This window comes from Crotalus tigris, unplaced genomic scaffold (genome assembly GCF_016545835.1).
Source record: "Crotalus tigris isolate CLP2741 ecotype Arizona unplaced genomic scaffold, ASM1654583v1 scf7180000019648.599848, whole genome shotgun sequence".
NCBI classification, from domain to species: domain Eukaryota; kingdom Metazoa; phylum Chordata; class Lepidosauria; order Squamata; family Viperidae; genus Crotalus; species Crotalus tigris.
The window spans coordinates 90,425-112,468 of record NW_024097640.1 but is presented as its reverse complement, the minus strand read 5'-3'; the positions used below and the strand labels follow the sequence as shown (position 1 = coordinate 112,468).

The 22,044-nt window shown below is 38.5% G+C and overlaps 1 protein-coding gene across 12 annotated transcripts in view; it reads right to left on the bottom strand.

Moving 5' to 3' along the window:
• Window positions 1-21,196, bottom strand: part of PHLDB2 (pleckstrin homology like domain family B member 2) — a 61,128-nt gene extending 39,932 nt beyond the window's left edge. For 3 of the 12 annotated variants that reach the window (XM_039364066.1, XM_039364068.1, XM_039364070.1), the window contains exons 1-3: window positions 20,254-20,877; window positions 14,553-14,663; window positions 9,701-11,037 (exon numbers count right to left, since the gene is read on the bottom strand). In XM_039364066.1, the coding sequence (XP_039220000.1) occupies window positions 9,701-11,037; window positions 14,553-14,598 (1,383 nt within the window). In that variant the 5' untranslated portion in view covers window positions 14,599-14,663; window positions 20,254-20,877. Of the gene's footprint in view, window positions 1-9,700; window positions 11,038-11,265; window positions 11,352-14,552; window positions 14,664-19,601; window positions 19,837-20,253; window positions 20,881-20,969 lie in introns of those variants that run through there. The other 9 variants (XM_039364064.1, XM_039364061.1, XM_039364058.1 and 6 more) reach the window with 7 other exon arrangements.
• Between the last annotated feature and the right edge of the window lie 848 nt (window positions 21,197-22,044).

The window sequence follows — 22,044 nt, the reverse complement described above, 5'->3', positions numbered from 1 at the left end:
TAAACTTTGGGCTCAATTGAGGTTGTAAGTTAATCACTACCTGTATTTCAAAGAGATGCTCATTTCCCAAGATAACCCAAAACTATGAATTCAAATTCCTCTTTTCCTTAAAAGCAAAGATAAGAGAAAGCAAAGATAAAGACATTAGATATAATCAAAGTCTTTGCCTAATTACTTAGAAAATCTTGTTGAGTTAAAAGGATGCACATAATAAGTTCTGAAGTCTGCTTAACCCTTTGTTTTAGCAGGAATTGGAGGAGGGTGTCAAGTTGAATAATCAAATGTTTGCATATCCGTGAAATTAATGCAGAAACTTCTTTATTAAAAGAAAAAAATAATCTCTTAACTATTCAACTCACAGCTGATTTTTAAATCTGCCTAACCTATGTATACAGAAAAACTCAAATGTGGTATTAAAAATTAAGTTTATATTTTTAAATTATCCGTTAATTTATATTCCCTTCCTCCCTCTTTTCAAACAAAATACTAAATTAGAAAGACAAAATGACAATGAAATCCTTGCACCTTAAAACTCCTTTCTTCCCTCCAAGCATTTTCACTGTAAGCCTTCAGCTCTCTCTTCTTTTGCTTAAACAGTGTTTGTTCTCTTCCTCTTAAAGCTGAATCCTTTGAGTACCCAACCCATTTCTGAAAGCTTCGTCTGACTGCTGGCCAGGAACACCAACATTCAGCCATTATTTGTTGACTTTAATGCTACCTTCACAGCAGTTATTAAGAACTGAAATAAACAATGCTTGTTCACTGAGCCCACCCCCACATATAGTGACAGGATATGTTCGTTTTGGTATCTTTTTCCTCACTCAACCTTCAGAATGCAGGATGTATCAAATAGTAGCCCACACACACGTATTTTCCTCTGCCCAGTTCCAAATGAATGCAGCCGAGGTGTACTTTGACAACGGTATGTACCAAACTCTTACTTTTGGACTGAATGCTATCTGGGCACTATACAGATTTCTATTGTTTGCTAAAAATATCTATCATTACCACCAGTTAAAAACACAAATTGGTAAAAAAGAAGTTTCTCTCTCTCTCTTGTACTTGTACACACACACATACACCAAAACAGCTGAAAATAGTAAGAAATGACAAATTCTTGCTGCTTACCCCGTTTGTATAAAAATGCTTCTCCTTTTAAGCAAGAAATATACTTCCCTTGGTTTTAATCACTACAACAGTGGTAATTGGGAAACATGTTACATCATTTCTATTTCAAAGTGCACAACATGATATCAGAGAACTTATGTGCAGGAAATTCTTTGGGCTGCTATTTTGTGGTATCTATTTTCATCACAGGCCTCCAGCTATTCCTTATTTCACTGTACTTTCATTCTACAAATTTATAGTAAACTATGTTTTTCAAGTCAATTCAAATGTGTATACAGTATGTAAATACATAGTCAAAATTCATCTTTATGTAGAATATCGTATTTTAAATTATAGATAGCTGATCTGAGTGATTGGTCACCAAATTAGTCTCTTGTTTTCAATGGAAATGATAGGAAAATAACTTTCAAATTATAGAGTCAAATATGAGAGATTTACTCCAACAGAATTTTAAGGCCTTTTTCTTTTTTATTAATAGAAACATAAAATATTGGAAGGGGCCTTGGATCATCTAGTTCACAGGTCAGCAACCCGCAGCTCTGGAGCCACATGCGGCTCTTTCAGCTTTCTCCTGCGGCTCCAGTCCTCCTCCGCCATTTGCAAAGAGAGAGAGAGAGAGACAGAGAAAGGCACTTGCGCTTCCCTTCTCTCTCTCATGCGGACTTGCCCCCTCGCGGGGCTCCTGATTGGCCGTGCCCTGCTCCCTGGGAGAAGTGTAACCAGGCAGTCCCTTTCCCGGACTGGCCCTGTCTGAGGCGCACGGGGCTGGAGATCCCCCCAGGAGTGCCTGCCGGAGCCTCTGCTGAGCGGGCCAGCCCTCCCACAAGCCGCAGTCCCAGGAAAGGGGTCTGCCCCATTTAGGGTCAGGGGCTCCCTTCAGAGTTGCTCCCGAAGTCCCGCGCTTCCCCTGAAGCCCACCAGGAGATGGGAGGGGAGGTGGTGGCAGCTGCTCTCTCAAGGGACCTCTCACCAGCCCAATGGATCCGTTGGGGGACCCTCACCTGGGAAAGGGAGGTAGGCAATGACCGCCGGATCTCCCGTGGGAGAAGCTTGCTCCATCCTTCCTTTCCTTTCAGGCACTGTTTCTGAAAAGGGGGGCAATTGGAGCAGGAGAACCCTTCCCCAGCCCATCCCCACCACACCTGCCAGGGTCCTGTGGCTTCCCAGGGAGCCTGGGTCAGGGCTGAAGGGGGAGGAAACTGGGTGCTGTAGGAGCCCCAGAGCTGGAGGGAAGGAAGAAGCTGGAAGCCGCCTGGAAGGTTCAGCGCATGTTGGGAGAGTTTCCTCTCCTGGGAGCCCGGCTCCCCCCACAGCCCAGTGCCCCGAGTATCCTGCAGACTGCTTTTCAGGAGGGGCTGCGGTGGGGTCCCCAGATCAGCAGGACAGGGAATTGGGTCTTCTGTAAGACCCCGGGGTGTCTCTTCCTGATTCTGCTTAGTTCCGGGTCTTTGCTCCGAAGGGAGCCCAGCTGAGCGGCTTTGGCAGTCTTCCAAGTGGGGCTGGCTATGCCGCTCACTGGTCAGACCTGGAGGGTCGACCCCCGCCCTGCCGAGGGAGTCCACAGAGCCCAGCCATGTCCTGGGATGGAGCCCCCAACTCAACCAGGAAGAGAGAGAGAAAAGAGTTTTGGGTTCTGTTTCCTCCCCCCACAGGGAATTTGGATTGTGGCAGATGTGAACTGGCCTCAGGGGAGCGATGGATGCCAAGAGAGGTAACCCCCCCACAAAGTTATCCCGGAAAATAGAGAGAGGGAGGAGAGGAAAGAAAGAGAGAGATTTTGATTTTTTTAAATTAAGAGATATGGGGATAATTATGCTGTATTTAAAAATGGTAGATAAGCTACTAAAATTGTTTTCACCTGTTGGGATGAAGGAGAAAGTTTTTTTTCCCTTTCTCCTGCATAAAAAATTGTTTTCTTTGTAGCAGTTCATTGATTTCATAAATGCAATACACTATAATTTTTTATACATAGCATAAAGATAAAAAAGGATATATGCAGTGTTATCTTCATTTTAGATGTCAAAAGGGTTTTGTGGCTCCCAGTGTTTTCTTTTCTGTGAGAAACGGGTCCAAGTGGCTCTTTGAGTGTTTAAGGTTGCCGACCCCTGATCTAGTTCAATCATCTTTCAATGAAATCCACTCCTACAACCTTCTGCTAAATGATCAGCCTCTCTATTTAAATAACTCCATGAAAAAGGGTTCACCGTCTCCCAAGATAATTTTTCATTGTTTTTTTACTGATGATTTTTCCCAATGTTCAAACAAAGCCTATTTTATGTATTATTCCCATTATTAATAAATTATTTTTCTCTTTTTCTTTTTTTGTCTGATGGAACAAATGTTAATAATTCTGCAGTTTTTTATACTGAAAAGAGATATCATCTCGTCAGAGTCTTATTTGCTAGCCAAAGTAAACTACAAACCTGCTGTCATTATTCTATTATTATTGCATGCCACTTACCATCCTGACTGCTGTCCTCTGACATGATCCAGTCTGATAAAATTATTATTCCTAAAGTGTGTTGTACACAAGTGGACACAGTAGTGCAGGTGCAGTGTGGATTATTATAACAACGTAATTCACAATAATGTAATTCACAATAAAATTACATGGTTGTTATCACCTGGTAGCTAATGTCCTACCTAAACCTATCCAGATAACTGACTTCAACCTCTGATTATATACGAACAAATATCATTGGTTTATTTGCTTTTAAGGTTCTAGGTAATAATCATACATCCATAAGCTCTGCATACATATATAGTTAAAGCCACTGTGCAATAACATTTTGTTAAAAATTGTTTAATAGTCACCATTCATGAGCCATGGTGGTGCAGTGGTTAGAATGCAATACTGCAGGCTACTTTTGCTGATTGCCGGCTGCCAGCAGTTGGGCAGTTCAAGTCTCACCTGGTCAAGGTTGACTCATCTGGTCAAGGTTGACTTCCAAAGTCAGTAAGTGAGGACCCAGATTATTGGGGGCAATATGCTAACTCTGTGAAACCGCTTAGAGAGGGCTGTAAAGTACTGTGAAGTGGTATATAAGTATAAGTGCTATTGCTAAGTGCTATTCTTACCGAGAAATATACATACATAAATATACATACATAAATACATAATTTTACTAATGAAAAGAAATTGTTTTTTTCTTTTTAAAAGAAGCATCCAAAAGAATATGGAATTAATATGTATAGATATATATCCCCACATATATACATACACGTGTCCAGAGAATATTAAAGGATTGCTGGACTAGAATGCAAGTATATTGACCCATCTGCAGTTTATTCATTGCTGTGATATGAAACAACTGGAATCAAATTATTTGACTATATAAATCAATTATTTTTAATTTAAGACTGCCATCTAGAGGTAAAAGTGTGAATTTCTTTAAAAAACTGAAATTCTCAGCTTAGGCACTAGAGCAGGGGTAGGCAACCTTGGCTGTTTTATTACTCGTAGACTTCAACTCCCAGAATTCCTGAGCTAGCCTGGCTCAGGAATTCTGGGAATTGAAGTCCACAAATCATAAAACAGCCAAGGTTGCCTACCCCTGCACTAGAGGCAAAGTTATCAAACTCTCTTGTTATTGTCCCCTCTCTTTTCTCCAGTAACCAAAAGTAACTACTTTTTTGCAGAAGCGCTTGTTTAATTTCAACCCTTCAGCAGCAAATGTGAAAACCGTATCTGAAATGCATTTCCTAGTAAGTGGTTATCCGGTAACAAATTGAAAGAACATTATTGTTTTACAGAAAAAAATATTGTTTGTTCACAGTTTCTAAGTATAGATACTGACTCACCTTTGACATATAACTAGGTATTTACCTGCCTTGCTAGAAATGGCCTTTGTAGTTTAGTTCAGAATAAACAGAACAAGAAAAATAACTCAAGTGTTTGCTTTCATATCAATATTTTTTCTTTCTTTTTCATTTTCAACCTGACAAAATTTGATTCAGAATTTTTACATATTTCAAACATTTAAAATATGTATTTTATATTACCTGCCTCCAGGGTATTGAAAGTTGAGACAGTTCTAGGATTACCAGAGCTAAATGGTAAAAATCTGGGAAAATATTAAATGTCAGATGAAGAAAACTCTTAAATTCTTATTCTTTCCAGTGGTCTGGATTTTTAGAACATATGATAGCTCCAGTCTCTGTCTATTTCAGACATGTCAAACACAAGGCCCGGGGGCCGGATGCGGCCCGCGAACTGGTTTCATGTGGCCCGCAAAGCCATCCTGGAAACAGTGAGGGAATGGCCGCCGCTGCCTTGGCCCTGGCCCAGGCCAGCTGGGAGGGAGCCAATGTACAATTTTGTGGTGGCCATCTATGCTGAAACACATTCAGTCTTAGCTCCACAAGGCCGTCTAGAAACAGCAAGGAACCAGCCCCTGCTGTGTCAGCCCCGCCTCCTGGATGCATGCTGGGGAGGTGTCACCCTTTGTGAGGAATAAAGAAATAGATCATGCCTTGGCACTTGCCCTGGTTCCACCCCCATCTGCCAGAGACCCTCAGATCTGTCCCATTCCTGCCCAGGCCCCCACAGGCACCCTTGATGCGAACAATGTAGAGCTGGCCATGCCCACTCAGTAGACCATACCCACTCCATCCATGCCCACTCAGTAGACCATACCCACTCCATCCATGCCCACCCTGACCGCACACCCATGACCCCCCGAGGGCAACCACAATGCTGATGCGGCCCTCAATGAAATTGAGTTTGACACCCCTGGTCTATTTGCTTCAAATGTATCTTATAAAGTCAGATCATAGTGAGTTTAATGAGGTATATTCCTAGACAAATCTTAGTATCTTTCTTATCTCTCAGTTTTTTTGAAGGTGCTCATTTTTTTCTCTAAAAATAAATTCTTTCCATTCAACTGCTTGCCTATCTGGCTGTTTGCCATTGTTAATTTTAAATTTAGAATTTTAAAATCAGAATTCTGAATATAGAACATATATTCTTTTTCAAAGGAATAAAATGTCAAATTCACTTCATTTCAATGGAATTTGGGTTTCCCTTCGTTCTGATTACCCCTCTCCAAGTGCAGATGAATCAAAAAGTGGTTGTAGCAGTGCAACCAAAAGTTTTAACTAAATCACAACCTCAAGAAGCTTCTCAAAAGGAGAACTGAACTAGAACTACAAGTGAGTTGACCTTCAAAACATTTATCAAATGGATGCATTATTCTACTTGTGAATGCCTCCACAATGTCTGAATGTATATTCCAATCTAGGGTCTTTCACAACAATAATCCTTATCAGGATGCTAAAAACAGAAAACCAATTAAGTGAAAGGAAATTCCTGTATACATAAACATGCACTCACTTTAACTTTTTAATATGTTTCAAAGCAAGTGGACTTACATCCTGTTCAGAAAAACAAAACTGTGCAAAGGAAACAGCTGTCAAATAAATTTTGGGGGAAAAAAACCCTTTATCCTGTCTCTAAAGAAAGAAAATATTTCGTTCAGCCTTTATAAAGGTATAATTGAAGAAATCTTCAAAATAATTTTCATTAATTTTTACACCAATATCAAGAGCTTTCACAATGTAGGATTATTTCTGATTACTTTTAGGATTTTAGGACATCTTTCGCAGAAGCTATATTTTGCTTCTGAAGCATATTCCCTTGCTTTTCCTATTTTTTAAATATTTATTTGTATCCCACCTTTATTATTTTTATAAATAACTCGAGGAAACAAATATATCCAACGCAACTTCACCTATTTTTCCCATAACAACAATCCTGTCAGGTAGGTTAGTGAGTATCACATTAATTGTTGCACAGCAGCAAATAGTTATATGCAATTCAAAAGACATGCATTTTTCCATTTTCATCAATGGACATCAAGCCTTGGAACCCGAACTGTAAATTAAAATTAAAATATTTTATGATAATAAAACAGAATCTCATACAATTGCCATATATTTCAACAATCTTGCTTAAGAAATCATGCAAAAATATGAAAATTTTATGCAATTTCATAAGATGTTAAGACACATTTTTCGAGGGAATTCAATTTTTAAAACTATTTTTAATTTAAAGACTGTTCTACATTGTATCACTCAATCCCCAGTATACTATACTATACTATACTATACTATACTATACTATACTATACTATACTATACTATACTATACTATACTATACTATACTATACTATACTATACTATACTAAAAAAACTATCTGTCACTGTTTTAGGCATCCCATCAAGCATAAAATAAAAATGTAATGAAAGAACAGCAGATTCTTAATTTACTATTAAATTTTTTTTAAAAAAATTATTATATAGTGTGAAATAAATCCTTCTGTCACTTCTACGCCCCCTTCTTTGAGGGGACATAAAATAACATTATCGGTTTTGGGTAATATGTACACTGACTAAAGAAGGTATACCATTGATTCTACCATCTTAGGAAACAAAATATCTTGGGTTTATATTGCTTCCCAGGCTACATAGAATAGATCAGCCTCTACTGACTTAAATGAGAATTGCAAAATTAAAACCATTTTCAGTACTCTTTAATGCAGTGGTTCTCAACCTTTCTAATGCCATGACCCCCAACCGGTCGTAAGTCGAGGACTACTCAACCAGTCGTAAGTCGAGGACTACTCAACTGGTGCAGCACCGTTTGCAGAACGGGACTTTTGGCAGGCTCAGCAGGGCAGAGACAGCCTGGACAATTCCTATTGGCTTTTGAAAGCCAATAGAATTAGACTCTATTCAGAGAGTCTATTCTATTGGCTTTCAAAAGCCAATAGAATAAAAGGGAGTAGCACAGCTAAGGAAAAGGGGGAAAAAATGGCGGACTGCGTTGTTTGGTGACCCCCGTGAAATTGTCGTTCGACCCCAAATGGGGTCCCGACCCACAGGTTGAGAACCACTGCTTTAATGACTAATTTTTTACAATAGTTAGGTAGGGTAAAGATCTTGGATACAAAAATCCAGACAATTACTAGATGGAGGCAGTAAATACTGTACAGAATATTCTCCCTCTTTCTATCAAAAGCAATACAGAGTGATATTTGGCGGCCCAGAACTTGCAGACCCTAAAATTAGGGTCTAGCTATGAGACAATTCTGTATCAGTTTTATACCCATCTATGGTTTTCACCTCTGCCCATCCTTAAGGTGTCCATAGTAGTTTCATCATAGAGGTTTTTCTAATTCAAGCACATACAAAAAACAAAGTAATTTTTAAAAAGGAAAACTGTACATACATTAAGTGGGGGGGGGGACTGGAACCTAGGAATTCAGAATTTTTTCCCATACTGTACCTGTGCCCTTATCTGGACTATCTCAATTCATTTTTTAAATATTAAATGCAGACATTCTGTAGACAAACACTTATTGTATCAGCTTTATCAGACCTAGAAGTTTTGGAATTTATAGTTCCAAGCTAACTGCAGCAGAAGACTGAACTAGATTTTGCCTATGATTAATAGTGTGGTTTTCTTTCTCCAATTTTCTCTTTCCTTTCTTCTGACACTAATTAGTTATTCTTCAATGCAATGTGCACTTTATCTGTTTAATTAGATGAGTTTGAAAGGACAATTTCCTCAGAACAAATAAACTGCTACTATATTTGGCACATGTACTCAACTTTTGTTTAGCTGACTGCCATTTTTTTCCACAAACAAAAGACAATGGGAACAATTCCAAGCGAAGAAGTCCTTGTCTGCAAGGGTCACTCAATTAAGTGGGAATAAGTGAAGACGAATGTATTTGGGGAAGTATTTACATATTACACCCATAAAATGAAATGTATAGTGAATTTCCATTTATCAAAATTTCATTTCTAAGATATATGTTCATTTCTGATGTATTCTTGACAATTATGCTTTCCTATCCTAAAATGTTTCACAGAGTTGAAAAAAAAATCACAGATGACTTAAGGTTTTTCTCTAAGATATAGGAACTATTCAATGTGCTTAATAGAGTTTTTTTAAAAATAATGAGTATCACGTCATCTTAAACATAAAAAAATAAAAATTCTTATATTTAAGAATATTAAGTATATTAATATTAAATAATTTAAAAGCAAGCTGATGACAATAATAATGGCACAGAAAGTAAGTACATGCAGTTACAAACTGCCTAAATTTAATATATACCAATTTTGATTGATCCAAAACAGAAATATTCTCTGTTGAAATAATGCCTGACTATAATTTATAGAACTGGGAAACATGTTTTACATATCCTATCACTGCAAAACAACAGTGTCATTGGCATTTTTTTCCCTGAAATACTGGGTCCCTGCAGGATATAATTTGTGGCTCGTAACTACCTGATCATTTTTTCAGAACACACAAGTCGAAGCACCATCAAGTTCTTTCAAGTTCCTACCTCACATAGATGGCTTCCTTGCACTGGCTTAGATTTTAAAACAGGACGTGATTTGACCAATTTTTGTGCCTTGACAAACACTGATGCACATGAAAAATCAAACACCTGAATTGTAAACTAAAACAGCTGCATATATAATAAGTAACTTTAAGGGTAATATTTGATATGGTAATAGCAAACACTGTTAGAAATTAACTGGGAAAAAATATATTACCAGTCTCTCCATTTCCTGTTCTTTCAGCCTTTCTTCTCTTTGCCTCCTGTGGTAGTCCATTAGGTCTTCTCTTCCAGAAACAGAACTAATACTGCTCTTTCTTTCTCGAATGGAAGGAGTCTGCCTATGGCTTTCCAAATCTGTTTCATCAAACTCCATGGAGCCATTGGAAATCCTTCTTCTTGCTGGAAACCCTCTCTCAGCATCAAAGGGAATAAATGAATTACTAGGGCTTGTTCCTGACAATCCAACTTTATCAAAGTCATCAGATGCACATGAGGAAGTAGATGCCAGAAGCATTTTCCTAGCTACCCGGGGGCTTGCAGGAACACTGAGAGTTGAATTTACATAGGAATTCACTTCAGGTGCAAAGTTTGAATATGGCAATATTCCTGAAGTGCAAGAAGAAAAATGAAGGTAATTGTCAGGATCCAGTATATTCTGAGGTAGAAAGTCTTTTTCAATAGTCTTCTTTCTTTTGGAATTCCCAAAAGAGTTTCTTGGTGGTAAACTCAGTGGTGTGAGTTGGCTTTCTGTTGATTTATGAAGCCTGGGCAATGACCGACTATAAACTCCCATGTGGCTCAATGAACCACTCGGATGTTTTCTGGTTCTGGGCCCCAGAGCTTCCATTGCTGAATCCTTTTGTTTAGCTGACCTAGCCTGAACGGACATCATGTCATTTATATTCATTTTCCTGCTTTGTTTTGGACTAGAGGGCATACTGGCAGCTCCAGAGCTGCCGAATGGTGAAATAATGATATCATTTCCTGAATTCCCATTCCACATTGTAAGAAGAGATCCAGAGTTTTTCCACCCGTCCAGTGCTCCTGGGAAATAGACACTATCATGAGATTTATTCTTCTGACTGAACTTTGAATAGGGAAATCTACTCAGAGGTCCAAACTGTTTTTCATTTTCCCTGGTAGCATAAATATCAAAGTCTTTCTTTCCAAGGCTGCACCCACTTAACGATGAGAATGTGCCTGAAATGGGGCCCATATGCTTTAGAGAAGCATTTTTGTCCGAAAGATAAGAGTTCTCACAAGCCAAAGGTTTGATTCCCTGAATTTTGGAAACAGATGGCATACTTTTAACACTGGATGCAGGACTCAGTTTAGGTGCCAGAGGCTGGGAGAGAGTTAAATAAGAACCAGAATAGTCTTCATTTGTTTTTAATTTCAGACTGGATGAGTATTTTTTTTGGCTGAGTTTGTCCATTATATGCTGAAGATCAGTTTCAAGAGAATTCACAACTACCTCTTTTCCTAAACTGGTATTTTGTAATTCCACCTGGTTTTGCATATGGCCATATTCTTCCAACATCTTGTTGGAATCTGTAAAAAGAAAAGAGAAGAACGGGAAAGAGTTTTAACAAGTGAATTATTCTTTTTTCCTAGCTTGCAGTACTTTTAAATTCATACTCCATGGAACTTGAATTCAACAACAAATTTATAGAAGTGATCCTAAAGATGAGTAATTTTAGAAACTATTTTCAAAACACTTGATTACAAAGGTATTACTGTTTTAAACAGTCCTATTATGCAAAAAGAATCAAGAGAGACCTGTGCAAGATGAGATGCCACCAAATCAATGATGTTAGTGGTACACCAGAAACAAATTTCCTGTATAAGTTATTTATCTTAGCTGCCTGCAAAGAAAGAAAAAAAATGAGTGGAGGGGGGAAGCGTCAAGATTCTTCCTTACAAGTAGGTAATAGATTGTATTGAATAAAAGGCAGAAACAGCCTGACATGGCTGTCTTAGTTTCAGTAATAATTTATTTATGCATTAAATTAAGTGAATCCTTGCCACTTAAATTTCTTTTACAATGGTCTCCCTCATTTTTCCTCCCAACAAGCAATGGGTAGACATTAAATTAGTGACAATATAATATTCAGAGTCATACAGTTGCCCTGTCAGGGATTGCCACAAAAAAGAGAGAGTCAAGCTATTCTCAAAAGCACCTGGAGGCAGGACAAGAAGCAACAGATAGAAACTAACCAAAGAGAGAAGCAACCTAGAACTAAGGAGAAACTTCCTGACAATTAGAACAATTAACCAGTGGAACAACCTGCCTCCAGAAGCGGTGAATGCTCCAACACTGGAAGTTTTTAAGAAGAGACTGGACAACCATTTATCTGAAATGGTACAGGGTTTCCTGCCTGAGCAGGGAGTTGGACTAGAAGACCTCCAAAGTCCCTTACAACGCTGTTGTTGTTGCTGTTGTTATTACTGTTATTGTCACAACACTCCCCTTTCACGGGAAAATCCTGTTCTATTTTATATATATATTTGAACCTTTTCAACAACAACCCACATTCTTGTTATACGAAACCTGAGAAATAGGAGTTCAACACTATGGATGTTAACACTGACAAATAATTTTACATTCCAATGTATAAGGGGATGTAACTGGAGGGGGGGGGGAGACGTCTCAGTGTGCCATGTCATTTTTTATGCAACTAGAAGGAAAGAATTCCTCAACAGACTGAGTATAGGTAGTCTTCGACTTATGACCACAACTGAGCCCAACATTTCTATGGTTCAGTGAGACATTTGTTAAGTGAGTTAGCCCAATTTTATGATCTTTCTTACAATAGTTGTTTAATAGAATCACTGCAGTTGATAAGTTAATAACTCAGATGTTAAGTGAATCTGGCTTCCTCATTGACTTTGCTTGTCAGAAGGATGCAAAAGGTGATCACATGACCTTGGGATACAGTAACCATCATAAATACGAACCAGTTGCCAAGCATCTGAATTTTGATCACATGACCATGAGAATGCTGCAGTGGTCGTAATTGTGAAAAATGGCCCTACGTCACTTTTTTCAGTGCCACTGTAACTTTGAACATTCACTAAACGAGGATTATCTGTATTGCTTTCCAATCTTTCTCCCTGTTCCGAATATCTCTGGATTCATTGGGAAACTTAGCTAGCAAGTAGAAACAATACATTACATGAAAAGGGGTTTTATTATTACAAAGGGGCATTATTCAACTGGATCATTCTCATCATAGTTACCAGATTGATAAACATTATTTCTAACACATGGTCCAGCATAAATTCTTTATTGAGGATATCAGAAGCTGATTTAAGAAAAATAATAACATTTAATAGTTCTCTGATGACCAACACCCCAGACAACAGGGTTATTATAAGATCCCGTAGGCATATTTCCTTTAATCCCCACCACCAATTAAAATCAGTAAAACTCAACTGAGAACTTCTTAGGATCTGGATGAAACCTATGACAGCATCCATAAAAATAAAGGTGTAAAGATGTTAATTTTGCAATATTATACATGAGTTTTTAGAAGTATTTCCCACTGGGTCCAACTAGTTAATTCTTATGTAAGTGAACTGAGAACTATAGCCTTAAGGTTTAATGCATGGTTAATTCACAATATCAAAACTCTGTTTTTACTACTGCAATCAAGTTATCAGATATCAATAACTTCCCACTATAGAAATAATTTAATCAAGCTAGAAAAGTCAGGTTGTAATTTCAGGTTGAAATATGTTAGCTTTTAAATCCTGTCTTTACTTTTGATCATTTTTATCTTTTGGAGAAGACCTACAATATTGGAGGGAATCTCCCCACTTTGCAGGTCTTTAACAAAAAACACAGTATTATTTCCCTGAATTGCATTTCAAATTATCAGTAGTATTTTTTTAAAAAAAAAGAATATATGCAACAGGGAGGAAACAAAGCATGGAAAATATTGTGCATTAGCAAGAACTTTACAGTACTCCACCCAGCACATACAAGAATAATCTGATTAAAGTGCTAACACATACACCACTCTAAATTGCTTATTATTGTTCCTTTATTCATTCCAAACTTAAATTAAGCTGTTGAAAGCAGATTTTGAGCATCTGCAAATCTGGTTCTGATTAAATATATAGGGAATCTTAAAGAGGTTTAGAGGAGGAAGCAATAATCCTGCTCACTATTGTCTATTTTGATTAGCAGCAGCTCTCTAAATCATCTGGGAAATTCCAGAGATTGAAACATTTGCATGTGTTTCAAATGTAATTCCAAGAGTTATTTTTAGTATTTTGTATTTGTATGCAATGCTTTAGTCTACTGACTTCAATGGAAATAAAGGAATAGGGAAAAATTATTTATTTATACCATTTGTATACCGATGAATCAATAAAGACTCACACTAGTTCACAGCAGTCCAATAAAAATATGCAGCTATCCTTAATAAGTAAAAAAAAATCCATAGTACATCATCATAAGCAAAATACAAGAGAAAAATGGAAGCTAACAACTGGCTCAGTAACATAGCAAGCATAGAAGCAAAATATGAATACTGCTAATTTTACTCAGCCACATTATTTTTAAAAATGATGTTGTCTTAATTATGATATTCTTGCTAAATATGATTTCCATTATGGCTTAATTAGCACTTCCAGGTTAATACAAACAGCTTGTTTTGGAAAAAAGATCCTTCCAAGCTATAGGTCAACTAGAGTTGAAATTGATTAACTTTCACTGCACAGTAGCTATTTCATATATGAGTAAACAAGTACAAGTACTTGCTAATTAAAGTTATACTGAAACAATATATTTGCTAGTTTCTTAAACAGGCAGAAAACTAGAGATTCAACATTACTTAGGAGGATAGGAAGCCAAAGTTTATCTTGTGTAGAATACATACAAACAATGACTCCTGTAGCTATACCAATCCTGAACATTTTACCTGTGAATAAGTTATTTTGATCATTAATGATGAGATAGCACGCACAGCCTAGTCTAACTTGGACTGCATCATAATTAGTCAATAGTTTTAGGTCATTAAATGCTAAAGAAGGATTACCATAAGTAATGAATTACATACCTGTTCCAAGACTGTGGTAAGCAAGATTATTTCTATTTGACATCATGTTGCTATTCGCCAAAAGAGGGATTATTACAGCCAAATTAGATGAAAACAGATAAATTCTGGCACCTGTAAACAACCCAAGAACAGTAAGCTGATAATAAATATTTAAAAACTATAGATTAAAAGTATTACAGTTTGCTTTCTAAGCTAAAAAGTTCTACAGTTCATGTAAAATATGTTTATAATCCAAAAGTAGTTAAAAGGGGGGGGGAACCCAAAGCAAAGAAATGAAACAAACAGTAAATGAGACTGGAAATAGCCAACAATTTAAGCAGGGAACATGAGGAAGACAGGAGAGATGCATAATAGAATAAATATACTTTCAGTGTTCTTACAGCATAGTAGTGAATTCTAAAAGGCAATTTAAAATGTTATCTATTTGTGCATATGCAATCATCTCAATTTAATAAATGTCAAATCTGCTTGGCTATTTCTTTTCATTTTCTCTTGGTTCTGTTTATTAACAGACAGCTCTTCCTTCAATAAACAACAGGGGATTACAGAAGCCTTCAAATTTGATGGACTCTAGTTATAATGGAATACAATTTGGATGGGGGTTGGCAGGACCTGAGATTTATCATTCTTAGTTCTGGATGGGATTGCACTATCCCCAAAAGACCCAGTGCAAAATCTGGGGCTTCTTCTACATTCGTAATCCCTGCTCGAAGAGTAGGTGGTAGTCATGTCTAGGAGAGCCTTTGTGCAACTTCATGTTGTAAGCCAGCTGTGCCCTTTCCTGGATCATGAGGCCCTGCATGCAGTCAGTCATGCCCCAGAGTGTTCAAAAGCTACAATTGGTACAGAATGTAGTGGCACAGTGTGCACTATTTTGGAAGCCCTTGGGTGGCACATGTGACACCACCATTATGCAAGTTGCACTGCAAATTTGCTTCTAGGCCTAATTCAAGATGTTGGTCATTACTTTTAAAGCTCTCTGTGGCATGAGTCCAGGGACTTTGAGGAACTGTCTCACCCCAATGGGATTAACCCATCTTACTCTTTCCAGTAGAAAAGACCTACTTCATATCCTGTCAGCCAAAGAATTTTGACTGGCAGGATCCAGGAGAAGAGCCTTTTCTGCTGTGTCTCCCACCCTCTGGAATATTCTGCCATTAGAGGTGAAGTTCGCCTTCACATTCCTGGCCTTCGGGAAGAGCTGTGGCTGTGTTGTTTGGCCTGAGGCCCCAAACAGGAATCTGCTACATTGGGGTTGGCTGATGACCTAAAGAAGATTCTCAACCCCAGAATGCCCACCATCATGATTTTTAACTTTTAACTTCTGTATTCAATTTTTCTAATTTTAATTGTTTTTAGCACTTTTTAACTTTTTATATTATTAAAAGCAGCCCAAAGTTGCAGTATCAGATGCATGGTATGCATACATGCATACATACATACATACATACACACACACACACACACATATACATACACACACACACACACACAAGCAAACCTGTTGCATCTGCAACAACAAATATGTTCAATGACTCTGAAAAAAAAAATGCCTACTGAATCATTTGAAAGGACCACAGTGAAGATCACAGGAACACATTATTAACATGTGGTTATAACCTTATATTCATTTAATTAGGACCAAAGCCAAATGAATTCTGTGTGGCCTCCTAAGAGAAGACCTGCACACGTCTACACTCCCATCTTTTTCATGTTATTATGCAGTGTTGAAGTGTGCTCTCACCAAAGATTATTAAATGACTCCCCTTTTTGTCTGCTGTATTGAAAATGTATGTCACAGATGAGTGATCTAAAACACAGAAAAATAATTGAAAGTATAACAAATGCTACAAGGTCTATTCATGTTCCACCTTAAATAGGTTCATGAGTTCATACAGCAGTTAGTCTAAACCTATTTATGATCCTACATATTAGTAGAATATTTAGTATTCTTCCTATCCTATGCATTTCTATGAAGGCAGGTTTGAATAACATTATAGACATATATCAAAAATAAGTCCCTTTGAGATCAGTAGGACTTACTGCTAAGTAGGACCTACAACCTGCCTGCCTGCCTATCTACGCTAAAACTATGTTTACCTGTTTGTCCCCTTAAGTCAGTGGTTCTCAACCTGTGGGTCGGGACCCCATTTGGGGTCGAACAACCATTTCACGGGGGTCACCAAACAACGCAGTCCGCCATTTTTTTCCCCTTTTCCTTAGCTGTGTTACTCCCTTTTATTCTATTGGCTTTTGAAAGCCAACAGGAATTGTCCAGGCTGTCTCTGCCCTGCTGAGCCCGCCAAAAGTCCCATTCTGCAAACAGTGCTGCACCAGTTGAGTAGTCCTCGACTTACGACCAGTTGGGGGTCGCGGCATTAAAAAGGTTGAGAACCACTGCCTTAAGTTATCCCAAATTGTGCATTAAAGCAGTTTTTGAATCCAGGCTGCTAAATTAAATAATGCACAAAAATACGGGCTTCATTTCTCCTATGGAACTGAAATTTCCATGATATTCAAACCAGTTTAATTCACAAAGTTATGGCCATTGCAGCATTTCTTGGTCACATCAATATGATTTTTCTATCTTTCCATAAGCAAAGTGACTAGGGAAGCTGTTAGGAAATTGGAGATCACTCTTGCTTCCATTGGTTGATTTAAAAGTTAATGTTCATTCTGATCATTTCAGACTGCACTACATAACTTTGTCTCAAAGGATAACTCAGTGAATCACAGGATTTTCTAATCACCAGTAATTCTTTATAGTTCATTAGCTCTTAAAGATATATTTAGCAAAGCAAGTTATGGACACATATTAATTATAGATACTCCTCGACTTAGGAGCAGAATTGACACCAAAATTTCTTTTGCTAAGCAAGACATATGTTGTGCGTTTTGTCCCATTTTACAACATTTCTTGCCACAGTTGTTAAGTGAATCACTGCAGCTCTTAATACAATTGTTAAGTGAATCTGGTTTCCCTATTAACTTTGTTTGTCAAAAGGTTGCAAAAGGTGATCACAGGATCACAGGACAGTGCAACTGTCATAATTATATGCTAGTTGCCAAGCGCCTGAATTTTGACCACGTGACCCAATGGAAGCTGCAATGGTTGTGTGAAAAACAGCCATAAGTCACTTTTTCAGTGCTGTTGTAACTTTCCAGTTTCATTGTCATCTGAAAGGTTGATAAGAATGAAAGACACAAATGTACTATAAAGACAAAAAAGATACTGATGGCAGGAAAACAGGCTGATTTCTAGTGGCAAACGTCTGGTCCTTGAAATGTGTGAAACTCTGAGAGCATTTTAAATATGTTGCTGAAATATCTCTAACATTTATTTCCTTTATCAGTAGGGCAATTATATGTAAAACAGACTACCAGTGCCTCAGGCACAGGCCACAGAACAAGATGTGCTTTCCAAGCAATCTTGGGTCAATTTACTATCATCTTCTAAAGGCCAGGCTCAAGAGATGTTTTCCCTTGTTCAGGATATTTAAGTCCATCTACCTCTTCCCATCCACTTTTTGAAGGAAGAGTTGCTAAAGTTTTGATTTTAGAAACCTTTAAGAACTTATTCCAAGAAATACACCCTCTGAACCTCCTATTTAGATGTGTCAAAATGGGGACAAGAATCAAGCTGACATCAAAGCTCTGTAACTTGCTTTCCATGGCAGTTAACATAGTTCTGCAAGGCAGTTAATTATTAGGTGTGTATTCAAAGTTCTGCTCAGTACATGTGACCAGCAGTAAATCAGTCACCTATAAAACACTGGGAGACTGGAACAATTGTTAAGGGAATCTAACAGTGACATAATAACAGTTTTCATATATAACTGCTATTCTGTCCACTACTTTGCAAAGTACAGAATGCTCTACCATTATTTTTACACATATAGTTGTTTAGATGTTACTAAAACAACTGTGGATAACATCAATGGTAACGGTATTTGAAATGTCTCACACTTCTTTCTGTACTTCTGTACTTCTTCCACAGGAAAATGCAAGTTATTTCAGCATCTCTCCTACACAAGTTCCCATTTATAAAATGCAATAGCATAGAAAACCCATAGCATAAAAAAAAAACAGTCCTTATGAATTCATTTAGGGAAATCACCCTGCAGTTTTAGACAGAGGTAAGATTTAAAGATCTGCCTCCCAACTCTTAGAATTTATCTATTAGACCAGATGCAGAGCCCCATTTTTTATCCCACATACTTAATTTCACCTACAGCAGAAAGAATAACAGATTTATTACTTTGTAAAGATTTATAATGTAACTGGAATCATCCTGGAAGGCATGCTTTAAACAAATGACATGTTGGATCCAGAAGAAACATAGGCAGCCTTCTTTAAGGCTCCATGGGATAAGGAAGTCAGTATGGTTAGACTACATTAGGCCAATGGACCAAAAGTTTACAATTCATAAAGCACCACAAAGATATGAACAGTCTTTCTGTTCCCCCAAATTATCCTTCTCCCACTGTGCCAAAGAATGGCTTGGCAAAGTTGAGAAACTATTATGGACTTGCAGAAGGATATCACTGGAGAAAGTCAAAAAGCTTCCTTTCAACCTCATTAGCTTCAGCCCTTCTAAAAGAGGACCAAAACCCATTGTGGCTTGTGCTATCCTTTTAGCTCTTAGGCAATAGAAAGATGTGCCTCTGTCTCCTCTTTCTTATATTTTATACATGGTTTGTAAGTGGTTTTGTAGAATGTTTTGATTGTTGGCTTTATTGTACACTATCCAGAGTCACTTTGAGTGAGGGGGGGAGCGTATAAATCTGACAAACAACCAAACCAGTGCACACATGTTTGCCTACAAACAGTAAATATGCATCTTCATTTTCTGGTTTCTTGTAGAACAATGCCCCCTGCTCTATTTTAAAGTCACTATTGGAAAATCTACTGTTGCTGTATTAAAAATTCCCAGAGGGAGAGGCAATAAAGTGTAAAAATGCTTTGTTTTTTTTCAAGCACAACTAATAGAGGAATACATAGCAAGTAAGGAATCCCAAGAGGAAGAAGTACTTAAAAATCAAACACTACCTGGGTGAAATAAAATTGCTTGATTGTGTTTTCATAGAATCTCTCTCAAGGCAAGTGCTAATCTTCTCAGTTCCAGGGGACCCAGCCAAATCTTTTGCTTAGCACATTATTCCCAGCGGCAGGGAACAGTTATACCAAGTCAGCAGTACTTCGGTTTTCAAACACTGGCTGTCCCATTTTAATCCGAAAGCTTGGAAACCTAATCTAAGCAATCCGGCAGCAGACATGTGCGGAACTGGGAAGGGGGAAAAAAAAAACATCCCTGATTGCTAAAAGAAAAGGACGGAAAGATCCTTTTCTTTTTAATTCACGGAAAGCACCGCCCAGCTAAACATTCACCCCACTTCAGACCAAACAGGCTGCCTCCTGAAAATAAAAGCACAGCGGGCAAAGAAGTGCGAAGAGTCCGAGCTTTAAGATAGTAATACTAGAGGGTATATGAAGGGGGAGGGGGAAAAACAAGGGACCAGTGTTAAACGTTTCCTCCGGCACTGCTTGCTCGATTTCCGGACTCCGCGGACTCAAGCGAGAGAATCCTTTCTCAAGCGATTCCCTTTCCCTGCGAAGCTGCCTAGTCAGATCCTCCGCTCGCTCGCTCGTTCGCGCGCGCAGGACGAAAGCTGCCCGGATCCCAGCGTCGATCCACACTCACCTCTTCGTCGTCGAGCTTGTTGTGCATCCTTCTCTCTCCAGCCACTCCAGAAACGCGTTTCCCGTCGCTTGCTTAAGCGGAGTCTTTCCTTCCGAGCCGGACAGGATCCAGCCCCCTCCTTCTCCTCCCCCAAGCTTAACCGAAGCAACAATCAGTCCCGCCCATTAGGGTACCCCACCTTCGTTTTCCAACAGAAGAAGCAAGCCAGATACCCCTCCCGCCCTTAGAATGGTTCGTTCCCTTCGGGAAAAAGAGTTAGAAGGCAGGACCGAAGAGGCGATTAAAAAGGGGGAGAAAGAAACTGTAATTTCATGCTCATATTCTCGTAGATGTAAGAGGCGTTTGAAAAGCGTTTTACCAGATCGCTCTGCAAACGTTTTATATGTCCCGAATAGTGACTTCGGAGTATCAGGAGAGATAATATCTCGGTTCTATACTAACTTCAAATTATATCCATGCACTACAAAGCACTCCAGAAAATACAACTGCGCTTTTATACCCGGTAGTTAAGTTTGGCTAAAGTTTTTCTAAGTGGGAAAGAAAGACCATTGTCTTTGTGTTCAGCTCTGTAATGGGAATGATCGTTTCGTCCGGTGAACAGTTTTCCTTCAGACCTCCTGGAAGTGACTTTAAAGGTGCAGTGCCTCCTATGCCACATGCACCTTCTGTTTCACCCGATCGCTGGAGGGCGCATTGCAAATAGAGAGTTCACTTACTGTACAGGCATAACTCCTGGCTGATGACTTAAAAAAAAAAAAATCCCGCTAGAATTATTCTCCGGTGACATCATGCAAATAAATCTCTCGAAAAATGCACCCGGAGCGGGGTGAAGGGTGCTGCTTTCAGACTGACAAATTTATCCTGTAAACTTTGGACCGATTTTCTGCAAACCGCAGGCTAGGAAAACAGCAAACAGTCGTTCATCCTGAGTCAGCTTCTTATCGCTCTGACATCAGCAGAAAAATAGACCTGGGTTTTAAGAAAGGCGAGCCAGAAGCGGGGGGGGGGGGGAGAGAAAACGCTTGGCTTTTCCTCTCCCTCCTCGTTCTCCTCCCGTCCAGAAGTTGGACGGCGCTCAAACTGACAGGAAAAGGATGTCTGCTGGAGCCCCACTCCCACATGAATCCAGCTGTGTTTTTTTCGGTCGCCTTCACAGAGGCTGCAAGAATGCAGACAGAGACGTTAACATTATTATTCTTGTTGGGCTCCCCTTGGTCAAAGCTCCTAAAATTATTTTGTTGGGCACCTGGAAAATTCCAGACAAATGCGATCAAATGCATCATGAATCCCACAAAATAATTTTGTCATTTGAATATCTTGCCAAATCAAGATTCAGAGTTTTATACAGTACAACATATTTCTGTCTTTTACAGCTACAACTTGACATTTTAAGATAAACATGCAAGATCTGCCAAGCTATTCACAGCGCAAGAAGGAAGAGATGAAAATATTTATTTATAAAATGTATATGACCACCCATCTCACAGAAAGTAACTCTGGGTGATGTATAACAAAATAATAAAACAGTAAATGTTTAAAAACAATTATTTTTTTTAAAAAAATAACAAGGCTAAGAAACAGTAGATATTAATAACAATAATGGAGCCACCTCAAGATCTCACATATCCCCAGCACCCCAAGTCAGGTTTTTGGAGACTTCCAAAAAATCAAGGATGGAGCCAGCCTCACTGGGAGAGAGGCAGGCGTCTCCACAGAAAGTGATCACCATGACAGAAGGTCCACCTCCTGGGATCTGCCAAGTGCATTTGCAGACAGGACATGCTTTTTCTG